The sequence below is a fragment of the Acanthaster planci genome, linkage group LG12, assembly GCF_054643075.1.
Source record: "Acanthaster planci isolate LZ-2023a linkage group LG12, COTS_SCS, whole genome shotgun sequence".
Classification (NCBI taxonomy): Eukaryota; Metazoa; Echinodermata; class Asteroidea; order Valvatida; family Acanthasteridae; genus Acanthaster; species Acanthaster planci.
In genome coordinates this window covers 14,421,352-14,439,508 of record NC_141788.1, presented here as the reverse complement: position 1 = coordinate 14,439,508, position 18,157 = coordinate 14,421,352, and the positions used below count along the sequence as shown (strand labels likewise).

At 42.4% G+C, this 18,157-nt stretch overlaps 3 protein-coding genes across 6 annotated transcripts; 2 read left to right on the top strand and 1 right to left on the bottom strand.

The window, feature by feature from the left end:
• The first annotated feature begins 6 nt into the window (after positions 1-6).
• Positions 7-9,033, top strand: ube2u (ubiquitin conjugating enzyme E2 U). 3 transcript variants are annotated; one of them, XM_022249833.2, is made up of 10 exons: positions 7-116; positions 808-989; positions 1,666-1,750; positions 2,033-2,125; positions 2,452-2,549; positions 4,288-4,414; positions 5,417-5,596; positions 6,283-6,379; positions 6,999-7,117; positions 8,117-9,033. In XM_022249833.2, exons 2-10 carry the CDS (start codon positions 924-926, stop codon positions 8,230-8,232), a joined length of 981 nt encoding a protein of 326 aa, XP_022105525.1. In that variant the 5' UTR covers positions 7-116; positions 808-923; the 3' UTR covers positions 8,233-9,033. The 3 variants fall into 3 exon arrangements, with proteins under 3 accessions (XP_022105525.1, XP_022105526.1, XP_022105524.1); XM_022249834.2 differs by having other exon boundaries at positions 13-96; XM_022249832.2 differs by having other exon boundaries at positions 37-269.
• An 89-nt stretch (positions 9,034-9,122) lies between these two features.
• Positions 9,123-11,846, bottom strand: LOC110987258 (uncharacterized). Of its 2 annotated transcripts, none has more exons than XM_022249837.2 (2): positions 11,390-11,846; positions 9,123-11,147 (listed from the first exon to the last, which is right to left on the bottom strand). In XM_022249837.2, exon 2 carries the CDS (start codon positions 10,977-10,979, stop codon positions 10,311-10,313), a length of 669 nt encoding a protein of 222 aa, XP_022105529.1. In that variant the 5' UTR covers positions 10,980-11,147; positions 11,390-11,846; the 3' UTR covers positions 9,123-10,310. The 2 variants fall into 2 exon arrangements, with proteins under 2 accessions (XP_022105529.1, XP_087000408.1); XM_087144282.1 differs by having other exon boundaries at positions 11,453-11,846.
• Positions 11,847-12,452: 606 nt separating this feature from the next.
• On the top strand, positions 12,453-14,774 carry LOC110987254 (adenosine receptor A1-like). The gene has a single exon (XM_022249830.2). It carries the CDS (start codon positions 13,040-13,042, stop codon positions 14,222-14,224), a length of 1,185 nt encoding a protein of 394 aa, XP_022105522.1. The 5' UTR covers positions 12,453-13,039; the 3' UTR covers positions 14,225-14,774.
• Positions 14,775-18,157: the final 3,383 nt, after the last annotated feature.

The window sequence follows — 18,157 nt, the reverse complement described above, 5'->3', positions numbered from 1 at the left end:
GATCGGGATAGAGTTTACTTGGATCCAAAATGGCCATCCTATAAACAGGAATGTTGCAAGTGTTGCTATCGTCGTATCGGCCAGTGCTGACGTTTGGTACATTCTCCATTTTTTGTGTGAGGAGTAACTCTCTTCAGATGTATATTCTTTTCATTGTACCTATTTTTTTAAATCTGTGCATCAACAAGACAGGAAGTGCTAGGCCTAGTTCCTTCGGTGATCTTTGAGAGATGACACACCAAGTTCAAGCCTGTCTTGCATGTGCTGATGTGAGTGTCATGATTATGGACGTGGTGTCTATTTCTACCTCTATCATGTCCATGGTCAAATACATGTCCCAGCTGCGGCAAGCACGTACCGAACATGCAGAAGTTCAACAATGCTGAACAATGAAAATTGGCCTAGGCCTGTTTGTACCTTTTGGTTTCAAGGATTTTCTTTCTTTTTAGTCGGTCCGAAATTTGGCTTGTCTTTGAACTGAAGCCAACTGACTGTGTGTACGGTATCACGAAGGCCTAATTGCAACTTTTAGTGTCACTGTTGCTAGTGTCAGTCATGTCACAGAGCAAGGACACAGATCAACAGCCAAGATTGTGGATTGTGCAACTTTTCAGCCTGAACATACAAAACCCACCATTTACCATATCCAAATTAAAAAAGTACTCTTATTGTTTTTCATGTTTTATGTGAAGCCTACTAAGTACTAGTACTACTGCATCATGTTATATGAGATACATTTTAGTAAGTTTATGATGGATGTTTTAGGTGAAGTAATAAGATATTGTATTTGACCATATTCATAAACAGGATGAGCTGCTCCACATCATGATATTAAGCCTCAGCATACATTAAGCAAACTGAAGACATTCGGATATTGTAATATACTTCTTGAGAGTAGGCTTCCCAGTTTCCCCCGTTCCAAGATGCATTCCCGAGCCCGCATGTTACTGGAGAAGGAGTACACTCTTTTACAGCGAGATCCAGCCTGGGTTTGTACATGAATGTTTATTCATAGTTTGCTTGTAATGATAATAATTGTAACATTGCTTTTTAAATGTTGCCATTTCTCGCAAGTGAGTTCAGGCATGTAGGGTGTATCAGTCAAAAAGCCACATTTAACGCCAACTTGATGACCAGTGGAATTATGCAAAAGTCATTTCTTTTAGGATTATTTTTTCAGCGTACTGTGATATGGCCTAATAAGGGGCTTATTTTTCTGACTATTCGACTGGACTCATCCAATTAATTTTGGATATTTTTGCCCTGCCTGACGTGTATTATAACACTGTATACTGAGTGTATGCCCCCGAAGGCTTGCGAAAAAACCACAAGCGTACTCCAGTGGGACTCGAATCCACGACCTCCAGCTTACTAGTGCAGACGTCTTAACCACTCAACCACCGAGCTTGCCGATGTGGGCGGGCTGGTTCGAATCAGATGTAGCAGCGGGTACTGCGAACAACTATTTCAAGGATGGATTTGCGCAGGGGGAGATGTAAAATAATTTTGGATTTCTTTGCCCTGCCCGGTGTGTATTATAACACTGACTCATCCACCCAGACAAAAAAATTATGTGACCGTAAATTAAGGTGAATGTTTCGTGCCTTGACCCTTTTACTCAACTTTGATGGAGAAATCTCAATCACTGTTCCTCTTATGTTGCAGGGAATTGAAGCAGAACCACTGAGTGATGACAATTTCTTTGAATGGGTAGCTACAATCCAAGGTCTAAAAGACACAATTTGGGAAGGTATTTTCCAATAAGAATATTAACATATTCATGAGGCAGCCCATTTGTTTCATTGAAGTGTTTCCATGTCTTCAAAAGGAGGTGAAAAAGGACTTGACTTTACTCCCTTTCATTCCACTAGTTCCCTAGATCCCCAGTCAACAAACGGCAGCTTTAGCATTATTATGGGTGTTATTTGACCCCTTAGCAGGCCAGTACACACCATGACACAAAACACACAAGTTGTGTACTCCTTCAAATGGATCAAGTTGAAAATATTGCTTACATTTTGTTTGCCTTCAGGTGGGGTTTTTGCGATAAATCTGAGGTTTGATGAGCACTTCAACAGTGTTCCACCAGTGGTGCATTTCCATACTATTCCATTTCATCCAAACAGTAAGTAGAAGACACTTCATAACCAGAACATTTTTTGTCCCCTCATAGAAGAGAAGGTCACTGATTTTTGACAATTTGTTTTTAATTGTAGCCTCCCAATTTTCTGTCATTTTTAGGTGTTAATATTCATTTTTTTAACGCTGTCAGTAATACAGCCCCATTTGTATAGCAACTGTACATTTTTCCAGATATCAAGTCAGAATCCCCATTAATGTATTTTTTCCTTGATACCCTGAGGATACCCTTTTGATACCCAAAACCTTAATACAGCAATATGTCCCAATTGTCTGATAACTTCCTGATACCTTACGTTTCTATGCTTTCAGTTGACATGAACACTGGTCGTCCCTGCGTCGACTTCCTAGATGATTATAACACATGGAAGGAATCGTACAGTCTGCTGTCCGTACTTCTTGCTATACAGGTGACTTAATATTCCTCAAACAGGGAAGTTCTTTTTTTGTAATGACCAAACACACAGGCATTAAGGCACTGGTCGCTGAAGGTTAGTGGTGATGCTATTGGGGACATGTGAGGTGGGGTTACCCCCCCCCAGTCTTTTCGTAGCCTGCACCCCTTAACACATGCAAGTGTGTATTTGCCTGTGACAGGGGACCCCCTATTGTTCCTCTTTTGTTTGTACTGTAACTGTTTTAGAAGACCACCCATATGTTTTGAACACAGTTGTCAATCGGAGACCCTCTGTCAATCGGGGACTTTATTGTCCTCTATTGTTCAGAGTCCCCAATTGGGCAAAGTCTGTGCATACGGTTGTCCTATGGCATTAATGTTGTTGATAAGATAAAACACTCCCTGCCTTGGCATAATTTATGTTGTCATTAAAACAATCTATAATTATGTAGCAACGTACAGGAGATGATTTTCCTTAGTTGTTTATTTCAGCCAGTCTGTGTTTTTAGCTTTGGAAATCAGATATTATTTTGATTGCTCCAAAAACTATTTTTTGGCCCTCAGCTTGCCCCCTCAAGAAAAAATGGTAGGGTCTGATGCCACCACTGCCCAGGGTGGATTTATCTATATAAGGGTATGATCCATATACTATGTGCTAAGAGCACATTCTTTGTGCATTAACAAAATTGGGACGTGAAGCTCCATGTAAAATTGATAGAGACCAGGTTCCACTGGCAATGGTTAGATTCCTTGTCACCAGCAGCCCTGTGAAACACCATAAAGTGTGGAACAAGGTCCATGTGGTTTAAACGGTTCTTGTGTGCTGGGAGGTTTTAGTGCAGTTGACGGGGAAACCTGATCTCATGTGCATACACCGGAATTGGAGCCTAATTTTATGGTTTTTTCCTTCATTTGGTGAAAATTTATCACATACCACAGCAGAGAACTGTCCGCGAACCGTAGCATGTTTCCCAGGTCAGCAAGGAAATCTGGGTTATGCGCATGTGCAAAATCCCACACTTGGTTGGCATGGCTTGTGCTAGCACTGTATAAATACACTAAATATCGTTCTCAAGTGCAGAATTGTGTGGTTACCAAGGCTATGCCATTGGGCCCAGGTGCCTACATCTAAGTACTTTACTATTGATGTCAGACATCAGTTCCAAAGTTGGGGCCAGGTACCAACAGTCAACTTTAAAAATTGACCAGTGAGCTTTCAAAAATTGGAATATGTTCTGAATGTTTTTAGGTGGGAAAATTTTAAAATTAAAACTGAGTTTCATGTAATGCTGAAGCGAATTTCATGTTTTTGTGTCCATTGGTTTTCAAGGAGTGTTTTTGGCTAGATGGAGTTAATTAATGCATTTGGTTACCTTTGAAATTTTGAGTTGGGTTCCTCTTACGGTTCCCTGGCACCCTTGTTTACTGAAATGGGGTACCAGGTTCCATGCACTGCTTGGAAATGCTTTCTAGCATTCAAGCTCATGTTAAAGTGTCCTCAAAGGTTGGCATTTGTGTTCGACTGGAAAGGCTCCATGTATTTGTATCGTTGTTAACCCTAACCGCCTTTACAGAACAATAAAGTCATGTCCTCTTACAAGCGATAGCGCTCAGTGCTAAATTTTACTACAAGTAGTAATTGTAGTATTATGTAGGGTTAGGGTTAAAGTAATAAACAGTTAAAACATTGTGGTTAAATGGAGGATTGTGTCAGCCCATCCATCCTGTCCTGTTTAAATTTGTCTTTTCAGTGTCTACTATCTTACCCCGTTCTTGAGGCTGCGGTCAACCCAGAGGCTTGTAGCATCTTGCAAGAGTCACCAGACCTCTACCGACAGATGGTGCTAGACTGCGTCACCGCCAGCCAACGCGTTCACGGTATTTGGCATATATTGGTAACAATTGTTAATTAGTAGTCTGGGTTCCAGACTGGGTCCCTGCCAGGTTTTTAGCTCTAGTTCTATTTGAAACATTAAGTGCTGTACAGTATAAGTGTCGCTGGTAGCATTATTTTAGGCAGGACTTTTAGTAATATTAAATTTATCCGATCATCACTGCCCAGAACATAAAATATGACCGCACCTTATCCATATTCATGATCGAGCGCACAAGCCGAACGGTTGCTGGTCCATTCGTCATCACGTGCCAGTTGCTATTTTACTGTTAAGCAGACTTACATGCGAGGATCTGCACATTAGCCAAATGTGTTAGCCTTCTAAACTACTCCGGGAACTGTTCCTGCTTTTCCTCAAGTACAATTCAGTTGAACGATTCCCCTATTGAAAAGAGGTCAGCAGTGCACTGAGCCAGGTGAACAAAAGACAGTTATACAACACAGCACAATCTGGGCTCTGTTTACAAGGCTGCTGGCCTGGCTGAAATACTCGGGCGTCAATGAAGGCCACCTGTCAACTTAGAGTAGTGCCTAAAGATTACTTCGTGCAGCTATAAACGACCGTTAAATGAAATGATGAATTTTTGAAAGATTTTGAAAACGGAAAAAATGAAAGTCATGCCGGCCCAGCATCATCAACATTGAAAAATGCCCCAGCATGAAGAGGTTAATAGGTGATGATACACATACATGCCACTTTTCCCTTGCATCAGAAAACCTTAATGGCAACTGAATATGTCTGAGGTATGGTAAAACAAATATAAGATGGTATATTTCAGTTGGTTCGCCCAGAGAACTGGTTTCATACATAACTTTACCAAGAGAAGCTAAAATCCACTATCCACCCTTAAGCCATATTATATTTGTATACTGACATATAGGCTGCCTTGTCATTGTTCACAACATGATTTAGCAGTACAGTCAATCAATCAGAGAATGTATATCTGAGCGGTCTGTAAAACACCTGTGTTCTTATTTTTCGGCAGCTGGGCAGAGCCTTCAGGTCGAGGATGCAAAAGTCCGCTTTGAGGAGGGGGAGGAGAACCAGCTAGCTGATCGGCCCAAGTCCAGCCAGGCAAGCCAAGTGAAGGTGTCCTTTGATGATTACCTGACAACGTGGAATGGCATTGCAACCAGCAAAGCGGAGCCCAACATGAGAAATCCATGTGAGTTGGCCGGTGTTTAACATGAGCAATGATACATCAGAAAGCCTGAGCTCATAGGTTTTGCTCATTTTGTCGTGGTGCAAAAGCAGTCCAGCAGATCTGAGAAATTTGCCCCACTGTAATCCAGAATGTGAATCACTCACATAAACACTACCAGAGATGTCGAGCAATTTTCCATATGGATACAAAGATCACAAATGTTAGCAAAGTTTCAGCCATTCGGCGAAATGCATTCATAGTGTTGTGTAGTCTAGTTAGGCTCTGCAATGTACAGGACATTTTAGCACTAGTTTGATCAGGAATAATTAGTCAACCACTGGCTATTGATTTGTCTGGTACCCAGGATGTATTTGGTTGTGTAGGTTACCAGAGAAAGTGACTAGTGGCTGTCAAAATAGTTGCTTTTCGAACTTGGCCATTATTGACTATTGTCTGGTGTAATCTGGTCCAGTCAAATCCTCTGCAGTGAAACCTTGGTTAAAGTTTCCAGTCTCTATGGGTGCATTCAATTAGCTCCCACTTGTCAACCTGGATTCACCCTCATCTCCGCTGTCTCACTTGCTTGACACAGCACACAACAGGTCAGGGCTCCCCCCTTGTAAGCTAACCAAACACGCCCAAAGATTGGCATTTGTGTATTTTCACCCATAGTAGTTCAATTTTTCTTGATTTGTTTATTGTCTCAGTATTAGAAGCAATCAAGGATGACCCCAAGCTGCAAACGGCTCATTTCGGTCTTCCCCTGGAGGAACTACAGCAACACATGAAGAAACAACTACAGGAGTAAGTAAAGATAAATACATGTAAGAAGGTTTACAATCATCCCGGGGGGGGTAAGATTTGTCCAGATTTTTCCTAATAATCAAGATTTTTTCATCAAGCATTTTGAAGCGATCTCTTTTAAAATTTGGAAAAATCCTGAAATTACCATTTAGGCATTTTCATGTATAAAAGTTGATATATAACAGAACAAAAATGGGTGTTTTAAGGGGTACCTTTAGGCAATGAGAAATGTGCACCAGAGATCCCATGCCAATGTGGAGCACTCAAAACCTCTAGTGATTATGTTGTGGATATTTCATTTTCCTCTAATCTCACCCCTGATCGCAAGGGGCACTGTATTTGTAAGTCATCGTGAGATTTAAATCCGGAAATTTACTGCACTCGAGCCTAGAATCTGAACTCAGTTCCTAAAACTTGCATTGGTAGGAAAACTCCCCTGGGGGCCAGGGCGTTGAGGTGGTTGGCACAGGAATTTTTAATCGATAGTTGTTTGCCAAACTGTCGTGGAAAGGTTACACAAGAGGGAGACATTTGTTCAACTCAACTCCTTTCCAAAACCGTACTTTATCTTTTTTTTTTACCATAATTGTGAACGTTTGTGTCTTTGTTTTGTTGGCAGGCACAATTCCTTGATGTATGGCAACTTTGCCGCCAAGCCCAACAAGGCAGATTCTCAGGAGAGAAAGCTGGACCACATCAACAAGATGCGGAAGATATACCTGCCCTCCCGGAAAATAGGTCGGCCAGAAATTTACTGCATGGAACCTGGGAATGTAGGGGCAAAGTCAGGGAAAGATGATATGGCATAGATTTTCAGACTCCATGGTGATCTGTAGCGGGCTGGTTCTAGGAAATATAAATATGACGTAGGTCGGTAGAATTTGTGCATGACCTGTTGAGGGCTACATCAGTGCAACAGAATATGATGCAGGTTTATCGGCTGTACATGACCTGAAGAGGGCTAGATCTAAGAAAAATAGTGTGACGCTGGTGTGTAGACTTCTCTGTAGAGGATTCTTTCAGGGAAAAAAATATAATAATGACGGTTTAATAAACTCCATATAGACTCTCCTCTGCCAAAGGCTAGCTCAGGGGAATATATGATACAGGATTATGACAAGGGTGAGATTTCCCAACGTTTTAGCAGATTTTAGCTTTTTGTTTTGTTTTGATTTCAGCTTTTATTTCTTCACTGGCTGTGTACAAAAGTACAGGAGATTTTCACAGTTCAGCTTCTTTATGCCTTTTGTCAGCTGTTTCAGCCAGTTTTATCAGTGGTCAATCTCACCCTGATTATAAGCTCTGCAAAGACCACTCTGCAGAATGCTTGATCAGGAAAATATAACACAGTTACAGAGACTATGAAGACGAACTGTTAATGGTGCTGTTCGGTCCATTTGCTAAGGTGTCAATAAAGTATTCTTTTCATGGCTCTGTTTGCTGTAGTCTTGTGTTGCTAGCATTAGTAGTGGACATTGGCCAGTAACTTTCTTTGCACCAGGAATAACTTTATTCACCATTCCATACTTTGATGAAGTCAAATCATGCACCTGTTCTTGAACCGTTGTGCACTTTCTTTGGTTAATTTGCAGTATTTAATTGCCTCTTGACAGCAGATATGTCAAGGAATATCACAAGTCTGTTAACAAATACCCAAACTTATCCACAGCGAGCGTGTGAACATGCAATTGGACTTCAACATCTGATTCCCGATTCGTTTTTTAATCTTGAACACAGTGCCTCCACCCTCAACTGCCCAGAGTGATACGGGTGACCCTTGGGAGAAAGAGGTGGACGACCTCGTGGAATGGACGGCCAATCTGGATGAAGGGGAGCTGATGGAGGAATTTTGAAATGAAGACAGAGTTTTTTTTACTGAATTCTTCCTATTATTGGAACCAAGGATTCGAGTGTCTTGAGCCCGTTAAGAATGACGACAAAGGAATGTTCAGATGTGGAAATTAAGGAAAATGCTCCAGTGCTATGCATGCGTGAGGGGCAGATGCCAGTGAGGACAAACCCTATCTACACCGTTTGACCTGGGCTGAACTTGAACCTGGGATTAGGAATGGACGCGTTAACGCAGGGAAACACCAGGGTTTTGATGGAGCTCGTTTGCTGTGCAAATGAAGTCCATAGACCATGGCAGTACATTTGGTGCCAAAAGCCTTACTTTAAAAGTCCACACACATCATTGAATCACAAGTATAGTTTGTGTGTGACCTATTTGTGAATGACCCCCTTGGGAAATAAAGAGCCTACCTTAACCACTCTCTATTAACTGAACAGCTGAAAACAGATCTGGAAACTGTACTATTAACAATGCCGAAAGTAAACATGATACGTACTGTATTTTTTATTTTATTTTTGTGATACAAGTTGCTTTCTTAAGTGTGTGCAAAAGTCTTCACGAGTTTCAGTTGGATGTGTTCTGAGGTTGGCAGTTTTTACAGAAAGTATTCAGGTTTGGCCGTTTTTTGGTCTGAACATCAGGGGATCCTTGGAACCAGGGCAATCCTGTACTAAAACGTATAGCTAGGCTTATGTTATTTTAGAAGATGGAAAATGTAAATAGTAGATTTAATTATATGTAATGTATGTATATTTTGGTTGGAAACATTAAAATCTCAGAGACTTGGTTTTCCCATGAATAATTCGGTACAGTGAGTTTTTTTAATATATTTTTATTTCATTTATTTACGGGTTCACTTGTAACACCAGACCAGTTTGCTTTTATGGAATGTGTTGTTTGGTGAGTTCTGGTATTGAGCAGTTCGACCTTTGTAACCAGTAACATTGCCTTGGATGTCGGGCCCCAACCGTTAGGTAAAATGTGCTGGGTAAACTTTACACCAAAACAGTGCCAAGTGATAAAAAAATCATCATCGTGGCTTCTTAAAAAAAATGCAGACACTCCAGCGACCACCAAGTTCTTAAAAACACGTGTTTAGGACATAATGAATGGCATACTGATAACTGTGAGAGAGCCCGGTCATTAATCCCCAGTGACAGCTTTCCGTGCAGAATTCTTTTTTGCCGTGCATTTTACAACACCTGTTGATTTCCCAGTAACGAATGTGCCAACTACAGGATTAAACAATAATTTATGAGGCAGATCTGTCAAAAAGTGATAAAAATTTGAAAAGAATTTTTGAAGATTTCACTAACCCAAATGGATCGAGAATTGAAACAAAGACGCGAAGCGGTGAAAAAATAACATGTCAAAGCCCTGACGGTGTTGCAGCCACTATTCAGCCTATTAAAGGGACATGACATTTATCGGAAATTGGAGTGGCGTTCAACGGGGAGGGGAGTGGATATCGTACCCATCAGAAACTGTCAGAACAGGAAGCCTGTCATAAGTTAGGGGAGGGGATTTCATCCACACCATTTCAAGTTGTTAACCAACAGGAAATTTTCCCTCCACACAAACGGACGCCAGCAGGAATGTCTACTCCATCTAGTTTCGAATTCGGTCAACAGCTATCCAGGCCTCTTGTCATTGTGGCAATAATATTAGTTTCGATAACTTTTGTTTTCAAATTGCTGGACAGGTGGCTCAACTGGGCAAACATCTATATCTAGTTGATGTTTGCTTTCGAGTTAAAAGCGTATATGGTACATGTTGGAAGCAGCGAACAAAAAATTCATCGTGTTTATTTGTAAATTCTACAGAGAACTTACGTTGGACATAAAGTTAATGCTGCTTGCTAAAATATGGAACTTCAAGCTCTAGCAGATGAATTGAGCTTGCGACTCTAGCAATGTAACTAGAATTTAGCTTCTTACTTCAGCTCTGTTCTTTGGTTGTTTAGGCAACATGAAGTTTTCCTGGCAAGTATTTAATCGTGGAATTCTCGTGTTAACATTAACCAATGTTAAGGGACCTGTAAATTGGGGTAGCAGGCTGGTTTCACTGTGGACATTGGTTTTAAGGTTTCTTGTTTAGTTTCCTCAACGAAGACGCTTCCTGTCTCGGGGAGGCTTGGTTTCCGCTGCCGAATGCGTTAACGCTCACACGAGCCATGGACGTGAAGGCGGCCGGTTTGTTCTGCATTTGCACGGCACCCCTCCGGCCTCTCCTCCTCGCCCTATTCAACATCCCGTCTTCTGTGTCATCCCCGTCTCCCTGGGCCTGGCTCGCCGGGCCCACCACCCGGGAGCTCTCGAAGGCTTCCCGGGAGCGCTGGCTCCGCTTCTGCCGCATCTCGTCGAACTCGGCCAGCGAGATGCTGCGGGTGGCCGCGGGCACGCTGGCCCGCCTGTTGTCCTTCAGCATCTCGGCCTGCTCCTGGGTCACTCCCTGGGGCACGAAGAACCCTCGAGCTGGGTCCATCTTGATATCTGGGTTGATGGTCTGTAGCTCCCGCCGAAGCTGCTTCTGCTCCAGGCTGACCAGATGGTTTGCGGCTCGGAGGTCTTTCTTGAAGACGTCCAGGGTCAGGGCCAGCCGTCGCTGCTCTCGGTCGTTCAGCGTCTTGGCTGAGCTGTACGCCTTGCTCTGTTTCATTTTCTTCTTGTCATCCTTTTTCTTGCCGTCGCCTTTCTGCTCTGGTTCCACCGGCCATCTTTGAGCACTTTTTGGTATGATAATCGACATCGTCGTTTCCGCTTAGTGTCACTCAGCAAGAAGAACCAAATCCTGAAATGCATGTAATTATTTTTGTCGTGAGAGCCGGAGAGATAACCCACGTGTTGGTTTCTTTCGGCGCTGTAATGTCTATCAGGTATACTCCTTGTCAAAGCATTGTTGTCAGGTCCCTCGTACCTGTATCAAAGACAACAAAAATCCATCACTTTGAAGGCTGTCTTGAGTTTGTTTGTTTTGTGTTGTGTTTTTTTCAGTTATGGCGATTTTTTCCCCAAGATATCTTCAACCTCTAAAGAATCTACTTTAAAAAGATGGTTCCAAATTAATGTTAAGCCTGTGTGTATCATCGTAAAGATTTGCGTTGCAGAATTATACATTTACTCACGTCCACCCACAGCAAGGTTGGAAAAACTGCATACCTTTCAACTACGTACGACGTCAGTGGTCGGTTTGGAGGCACTTGGCTCGAACAGTGCACGTACCTCACAGCTTGAGAATAGGTGATCACCTTCAATCGATAAGCGCACATGTAGGCCCGGGTACAAAATGCCGACACACGATCCACTTTGAGTCCCACAACTACAAACGACTTGGCCTTTGCATCTGGAGGTCCATACATGTAGCCATCATATCTGCTGACTTAAAAGATAACTCACATCCTCCGAATTAACTCATCATAAGAGACAATCCCATGTCCCTAAAATGCCCGGTTGCCAGGACTGCCAAAGTTTCATACTGTCGGTTTTATAACCCACACTGGCTGCTGTTTACACATTGTCCCGTTATAATAAACGCCTTTGTCTCCTTGCTCCGTTACACGATAAACTATTAATGTTCGTCCACAAGTGTACACAGGACGGGAATCGATAAATCAATTTTGCCGCGCCACATGCGAGCAGCGTTGGGGGCCGGGGAGACCAAGACCCCATCACCTGCATGCCCAATTTACAGGCACGTCACCATGGAGAAGTGAGTTATAGGCAAGTTTGGCCAGAGCATGTGATGTCACACTTTCAATGTGATGGGTGGAAGTGGTGAAAGACAAGTAAACTTGTCAAAGCAAAGAAATTTGTGTGGGGGGACGCACTCTGGAGTAGAGGTTAAAGAGCTGCGTACTGGTCTTTTTAGGTTTATTTAAACTCATGCGTCATTGTCGTTATACTAAAAAATGGACAAACTTGGTGACTGTGTTTGCACTTGAGTGACGGTTGGGGTAAACAAAATATATTCATTTTGGCAGCTTTCGTCTCATCTCCACTGTATGCTCCTCTTTTGCCCGGGTATCTGTCCTGATCTGCTCTCTACCACATAATCCATGTGTCACGTAATGCAATCGTGCCATCGATGGCGCCTCGCTTATTAAGTGAGATATTTCAGTTGCTCAGATTTAAAGTCGCACATGCCGTCTCCATGTTTATTGATTCAAAAAGAGTCTATTAAATTACGTTCCTTTCAAGTCAACTATCGTCACTGCTGTTTATTATATAATGCTTGTGTGTCTGCCATCCAAGTTGAAGTTTAAGAATTAACTTTCAGCATCATTTTAACAAAACAGACCGCGAGAAAAGCGGTACCCTTTTCACCGTCTTACCTTTTGATGAAGCGAGCACCAGTTCGCATAACTATAGCAATATTATTTCATGCCCAAGCCAACAAACAAATATTTTTCCTCAAAGAAAGCTTACGATCTTTATGTCCCTACCAAATTTCCCAGCAACTATAGCGCATGACAGGGTAAGCATTTGCCGAATCATGTTGATGGATTTCCATTGCGTGCGTCATCAGTAGATACCAGCGAGTTTAATACTTGACAACTATGGATTTTTCAGTTAGCGATTTATCATAAACAACCGTAGTTGACTGCACTTATATAGATCGGCATTCGTTCGGTTGGTTTAGCAATTCTCCTCGTTCGAATTCCCACTGCACGTTGGCAGCTTCATTGAACTGATGAGAAAAAGGTACATCAGATACGTATGTTTTCTCGGGAAGAACCATCCTCTTTAAGAAATGGAATTTTTGGATCGACTTTATGCATGTAAGAATATTTTGCTTGTTTAACAACAGGCATGAAGAGCAATTCCTCCGATTTGGTCGCAACGGTAGAGCCGTGCTGTTCTGTGACTCTGGAGCAGTTCATTGGATTTGTCGCGTTCGATGCTTTGATCTTCGTGGGCATCATCGTCGGCAACACGTTGGTCGTGATGTCGGTGATGTCGTTCCCCAAGATGCGCTCCCCGACCAACGTGTTCCTGGCCAGCCTGGCTGTGGCTGATCTCTTCGTGGCTTTCGTCTGTCTGCCATGCGACATCATCTTCAGCCTGGGGGTGGCGGGTGATGTCTCCCCGTGGCTGTGCCTCGTCGGCAGCTCGCTGACCTGCTTGTCCTTTAGCGTGTCTGTTAACCACTTAGCCGTAGTGGCCTACGACCGCTACATGGCCGTCACCAAGCCGCTCCGCTACTACACCCAGATGACACCACGACGGATGCGCTACCTGATCTTCGCGTCCTGGACAGTGGCAATCATTTACAACTTACTCCCCTTCTTTGGTTGGAATCAGCTCGACATATATGACATGGGGTACTGCGACATGCTTTTCATCCATCCCTTCAGTTACCGATGCGTAGCTACCGTTGTCTTGACGTTTACCCCCTTGGCATTCATGGCTTTCTTCAACCTGAGGATCTACATAGTGGCCCGTCAACACTATCGGCGGATTGCGGCAGAGTCCAACGTCCTACAAGGGGGCCATCCCCAGCCCGCCATGCTAGAAATCAAAGCGGCGAAGACGGTAGCTCTCGTGCTGGGGATGTTCGTGCTGGCATTCTCCCCAGCCATTCTGATCACCGTAGGCGATACCTTTTTATTGATCCCCAAGAAGGACCTCTTCGTCCTCGAGCTCGTCTTCTTCCATCTCGTCTTCAGTAACTCCGCCATGAATCCCGTGACCTACGCTTGCCGAAGTAGAGAGTTCCGCTGGGCGTTTATCAGGCTCCTCTCGTCCGCCTTTCCCTGCCGGTACTGGAAGCGTTTGTCCGAGCGGGCCAGGCGCAACCTCAGCGACAACCCACCCGATCCCTTTGTTGCCATGAACTCTGACTTCACCACAGACGACAGGATAATCCCCTATCCCCAAACAGCCTCCGACATTCGTAGTGAAACGACAAAACAAACGATAGTCACTGATTCTTCTTTTCACATGCAGAACTGTAGCGACACCTCATCTAGAATTTTGAGCATTGAGTTGTTGTAACAATACACAATCGTTAATCAAAAAGGGGGTTATGGCTGTTGTTTGATGTATGCACGAAATTTTTCCAATTGTTGTAAATGAGTGATAATATCATGACAGTTTACGTCAAAATCAATACTATAGATTGTACTGAGTTTAGTTCATAAACTTCAGCTTTATTGGTGAATTGGCCAATATTATTTCCTCACTTTTCGGGGGTTACAGAATGGCGCAGTTAATTAAAGACATATACTGCCTATTTCCCGCAGTATCTCTCTGTGACAACTACAGCAGGTCGTGGAATAATCATGGACTCCGGTGTAGGAAGGAAATGGCGCTGTGCTGATCACGCAAGAGATTTCCATTATTTTCATCTCATGGTGTACAAACAGATAACGTCTTTGCCTTGATACCTACATGTGGGTCAGAACTCGAAAACACGACGGTATGGCGTGAACGTGCCGTGCTTTTTCTCCGGGGTCAATTGTCAAGCAGTTGAATAGATTCTCTTTTTGTTCGAATTGTGCTTAGCTTGGGATTATTAACACCACAACGCGTTAATAAAGTGTCACCAGAGTGGTCATTAAAAGACTTTTAAACGTCAACACTTTTTGCCAAAGTCTGCAGAAAGTCAACGTTACCCTGCAACAGCTTTTGCATCAAAATGCACACCTGCCCCATTTTTGCTAGAGAGAGAGGTATTTTCATCAAGTTTTTCATTCTATTCATTTACTTTTCCCCTTGAAAATTGGTGGCCCCCTAATTATCATAACAAAAAACAAACGAAAAAGATGCGTTAGTGCGAGCGCGAACTTCAGAGTCAAATGGCCGCCAGGTAACATGTTTATGATGGCCCTGGAGGGACGTCGCCAATGTCCATATTGCAAGGACGCCAATATTTGCGACCAAACTTACGACCCACTCTTCAGTCGTGAATATTAACGCCAATTTGCGACTGAAGAGCGAGTCGTGAATTTTGATCATAAATATTCACAGCAATATTCGCGAACGGAGAGCCTTTGGTCGTGAATATTGATGTCAATATTGACGATTGGCGATGTCCCTCTATGGCCATCATACACGTCACACGCAAACGCGTGCAATCATAATTTAATTACGGATCGCAACTACTGATGCAACTACGTGACCGTCGAGTGTCGAATTCGGCTTGGGAGAAAGTTTCATTTTTCTTGATCCCTAAGAAAGCCTCTCTTAATTGCCCGCCAAAATCGCATACGTGAAAACAACAAAACGCCTAGCTGTTATTCCATCCCGCCTTGACGACTGGGCTCATCTTCCCTTCAAAGAGCCAAACCTTACCCAGCCCTTCACAAAGGCGCCGAGCCACCAAGGTTTACATGGAACAAAGGTGGGCAGCGTTTTTGTCATTCGTATTCGTATTCTCAGTTGTCCCAAATTCGATCTTTTTAGAACCTGACATGCATGCGTAAATCTTTGTCGGCAATTGGGGGTGGGGGGGGAGGACTTGCACGACCATGGAAATTTGAAAAGAGGGGGGGAGGCGGGGGACACAATATGGGGGCGATGTTCACGATGAAGATGTACGTCTGTAATGTAATACAAATTCATGCAAACATCAGTATGGCATATCTATGGCTTTTTATAATTGTTTTTCCCTTTTTAGTGCTGCTACAAACATTTTAGTTGTCGGATATCTTGAAAATTCTTCACAATCCCCTTTATTTTTTTGTTCACCACAAAACAAGTGGGAAGAGGGGATGATTCAATAGCCCACCCTTTCAAAACTGGGGGTATATACCCCCATCCCCCGGAATTTACGCCCATGATATAAAGGCACTCATACCAAGACAATTAGGGCCTATTATAGATTTAAAATATATTCCCACATCCAAAAAGTTTCAGCTTTCCGACAGAGGGTTTTGTAACAACTGTGATTCATGGCCTCTGTCAGCGGGAAAACTTGACATTGGCTATACGCGGACTTGTCTTGGAAAATGCGGTGCGTTTCGCGAGAACGTTATGTCTGATTTTCATAAAATGAGTGTAAATGAGATTATATGTGTAATGAAAAGGCACGGTTATCCTTTCAACGGGCAGTCCGACTGGGGAAAAAATAGAATACCCCACTTGCGAAGATGACAACTCCCCAAATGAGATTTCTTTTAGTTTTTGTGTCGGAAATCAAACTTTGTTGAAATAAAAATCTCCTTCTGTTCGAAGCAATCTGAGACCCAGTCTCACTGTATTCCACCCTGATAATACATAATAGGATTTATGATACTACTGAAATATTGGCCGCGGCGAAATATCCATTTGAAACCGCGGCAAGATCGTAAAACTCGCCTCGGCAAGATAGACGTGACATAACTCGCCGCGGCGAGATAGTAAGTCGAACTAAAAATTTTGCAGTTGGCCCTTGTACACTTCCGTACAAGAAGTATCGAGCAATATAATTCTGGGGTTAATATATACGACTTTCTTGTCTTTATTTATTACTGGCTTAATTTTTTAGAAATGAAACGACAGTTCTGACTTAACAGCCCATTCTGACTATACTAATCGGAGTCTCCAACGGATTTTCGAAAAAAATAATTCTAGTAAACACGAAGTTCATAAAACGAACATCAAACAAAATCCTTCACTTTTTTGAAAGTCTACACCCGATGGCACTCCAGGGCTTTCGTCCTCCCCCCTCAATATCTTACCCTTTTTTTTTAAAGTGCGCCCTCTGTTATCGATGGTAGCCGGAAGGCGCTACTTCTGTTGTTTGGGGCGAGTATTCTGCTTTACCATGGACCTGGACGAGGGTCCGTGTACATTTCGTTCATTCGTTTGAAAACGAAAATAACACCCCCTCCCAACCCGAAAATGAAAAGTGAAACATGCAAAACAAAAACATTCCCTTTTTGTTTCAACGAGAAAAAAGAAAACCAAGGAAAAAGACGAAGAAGCTTTTTCTTGTTTCCAATGTTGAAAATGAAACACGAAAGTAATCTTGTTTTAAATTCAAATTTAATCCTCATTTCATTTGCCTGCACTTGTATATTCGAGGAGGCGTCACGGATATCTCTAAACGCTTCTCAGGATGAATGTTGCCTTCCAGAATGCGAAAATTTCCTTGTGAGCTGCCCCTTTTACTTTCAGAAGCAACGGGTTCCTTTAAATTGTATTTTTTCTAGTTCAGCCATGTTTGATTTGGTTGGTTACAAAGACGTTTCTCACATTACAAAATGAAAATTGAACTAATTTTCATTCTTCAAACTGTGGATCAACAGACTACGATGTTATTAATTTTCATACTGAAAATCGAAAAACTGATGTGATTGTCGTTTTTAATTTTAACTTGCAAGATGAGAAACGACTTGTTTATCTGTTTTCCCATTTTGTTTTTAAACCAACAAAACGATAAGCAAGTTCTTTTCCGATTTGCATTTTTTTTGTTTTTCAAATCGAAAAATGAGAGACGACTTGTTTTGTTATTTTCGTTTTCCTATATAAGAACGCAAAACAACTGGTTTTTTGGTTGTTTGATTTTTGTTTTCAAATCGAAAAACGAATGAACGAAACGTACACGGACCCTCCAATATGGAGAATAAAAACAGTTCTGTTTTTCATTGTGTAGTGTATTAAACGTAGTTGTAACCCGTCAAATCAAACATAGCTGAATTAGAGGAATACAAGGAAGAAGCAACTCGCAAGGAAATTTTTCACATGCTCAAAGGCAACTTTCACCTTGAGAAGTGTTCGGAGACGTCCGTGACACCTCCTCAAAATTACGTGCGCAGTCGAACTAAATTGGAATTAAAATTTAAAAAAGATTACTCTGTTTTCAACAGGAAAAGCAAGAAACCACTTCTGCATCTTTTCCCTCATTTTCGTTTTCAAATCGAAAAACGGAGAACAACTTGTTTTTGGTTATTTGATATTCGTTTGCGAATCGGAAAACGGATGAACGAAACGTACACGGACCGA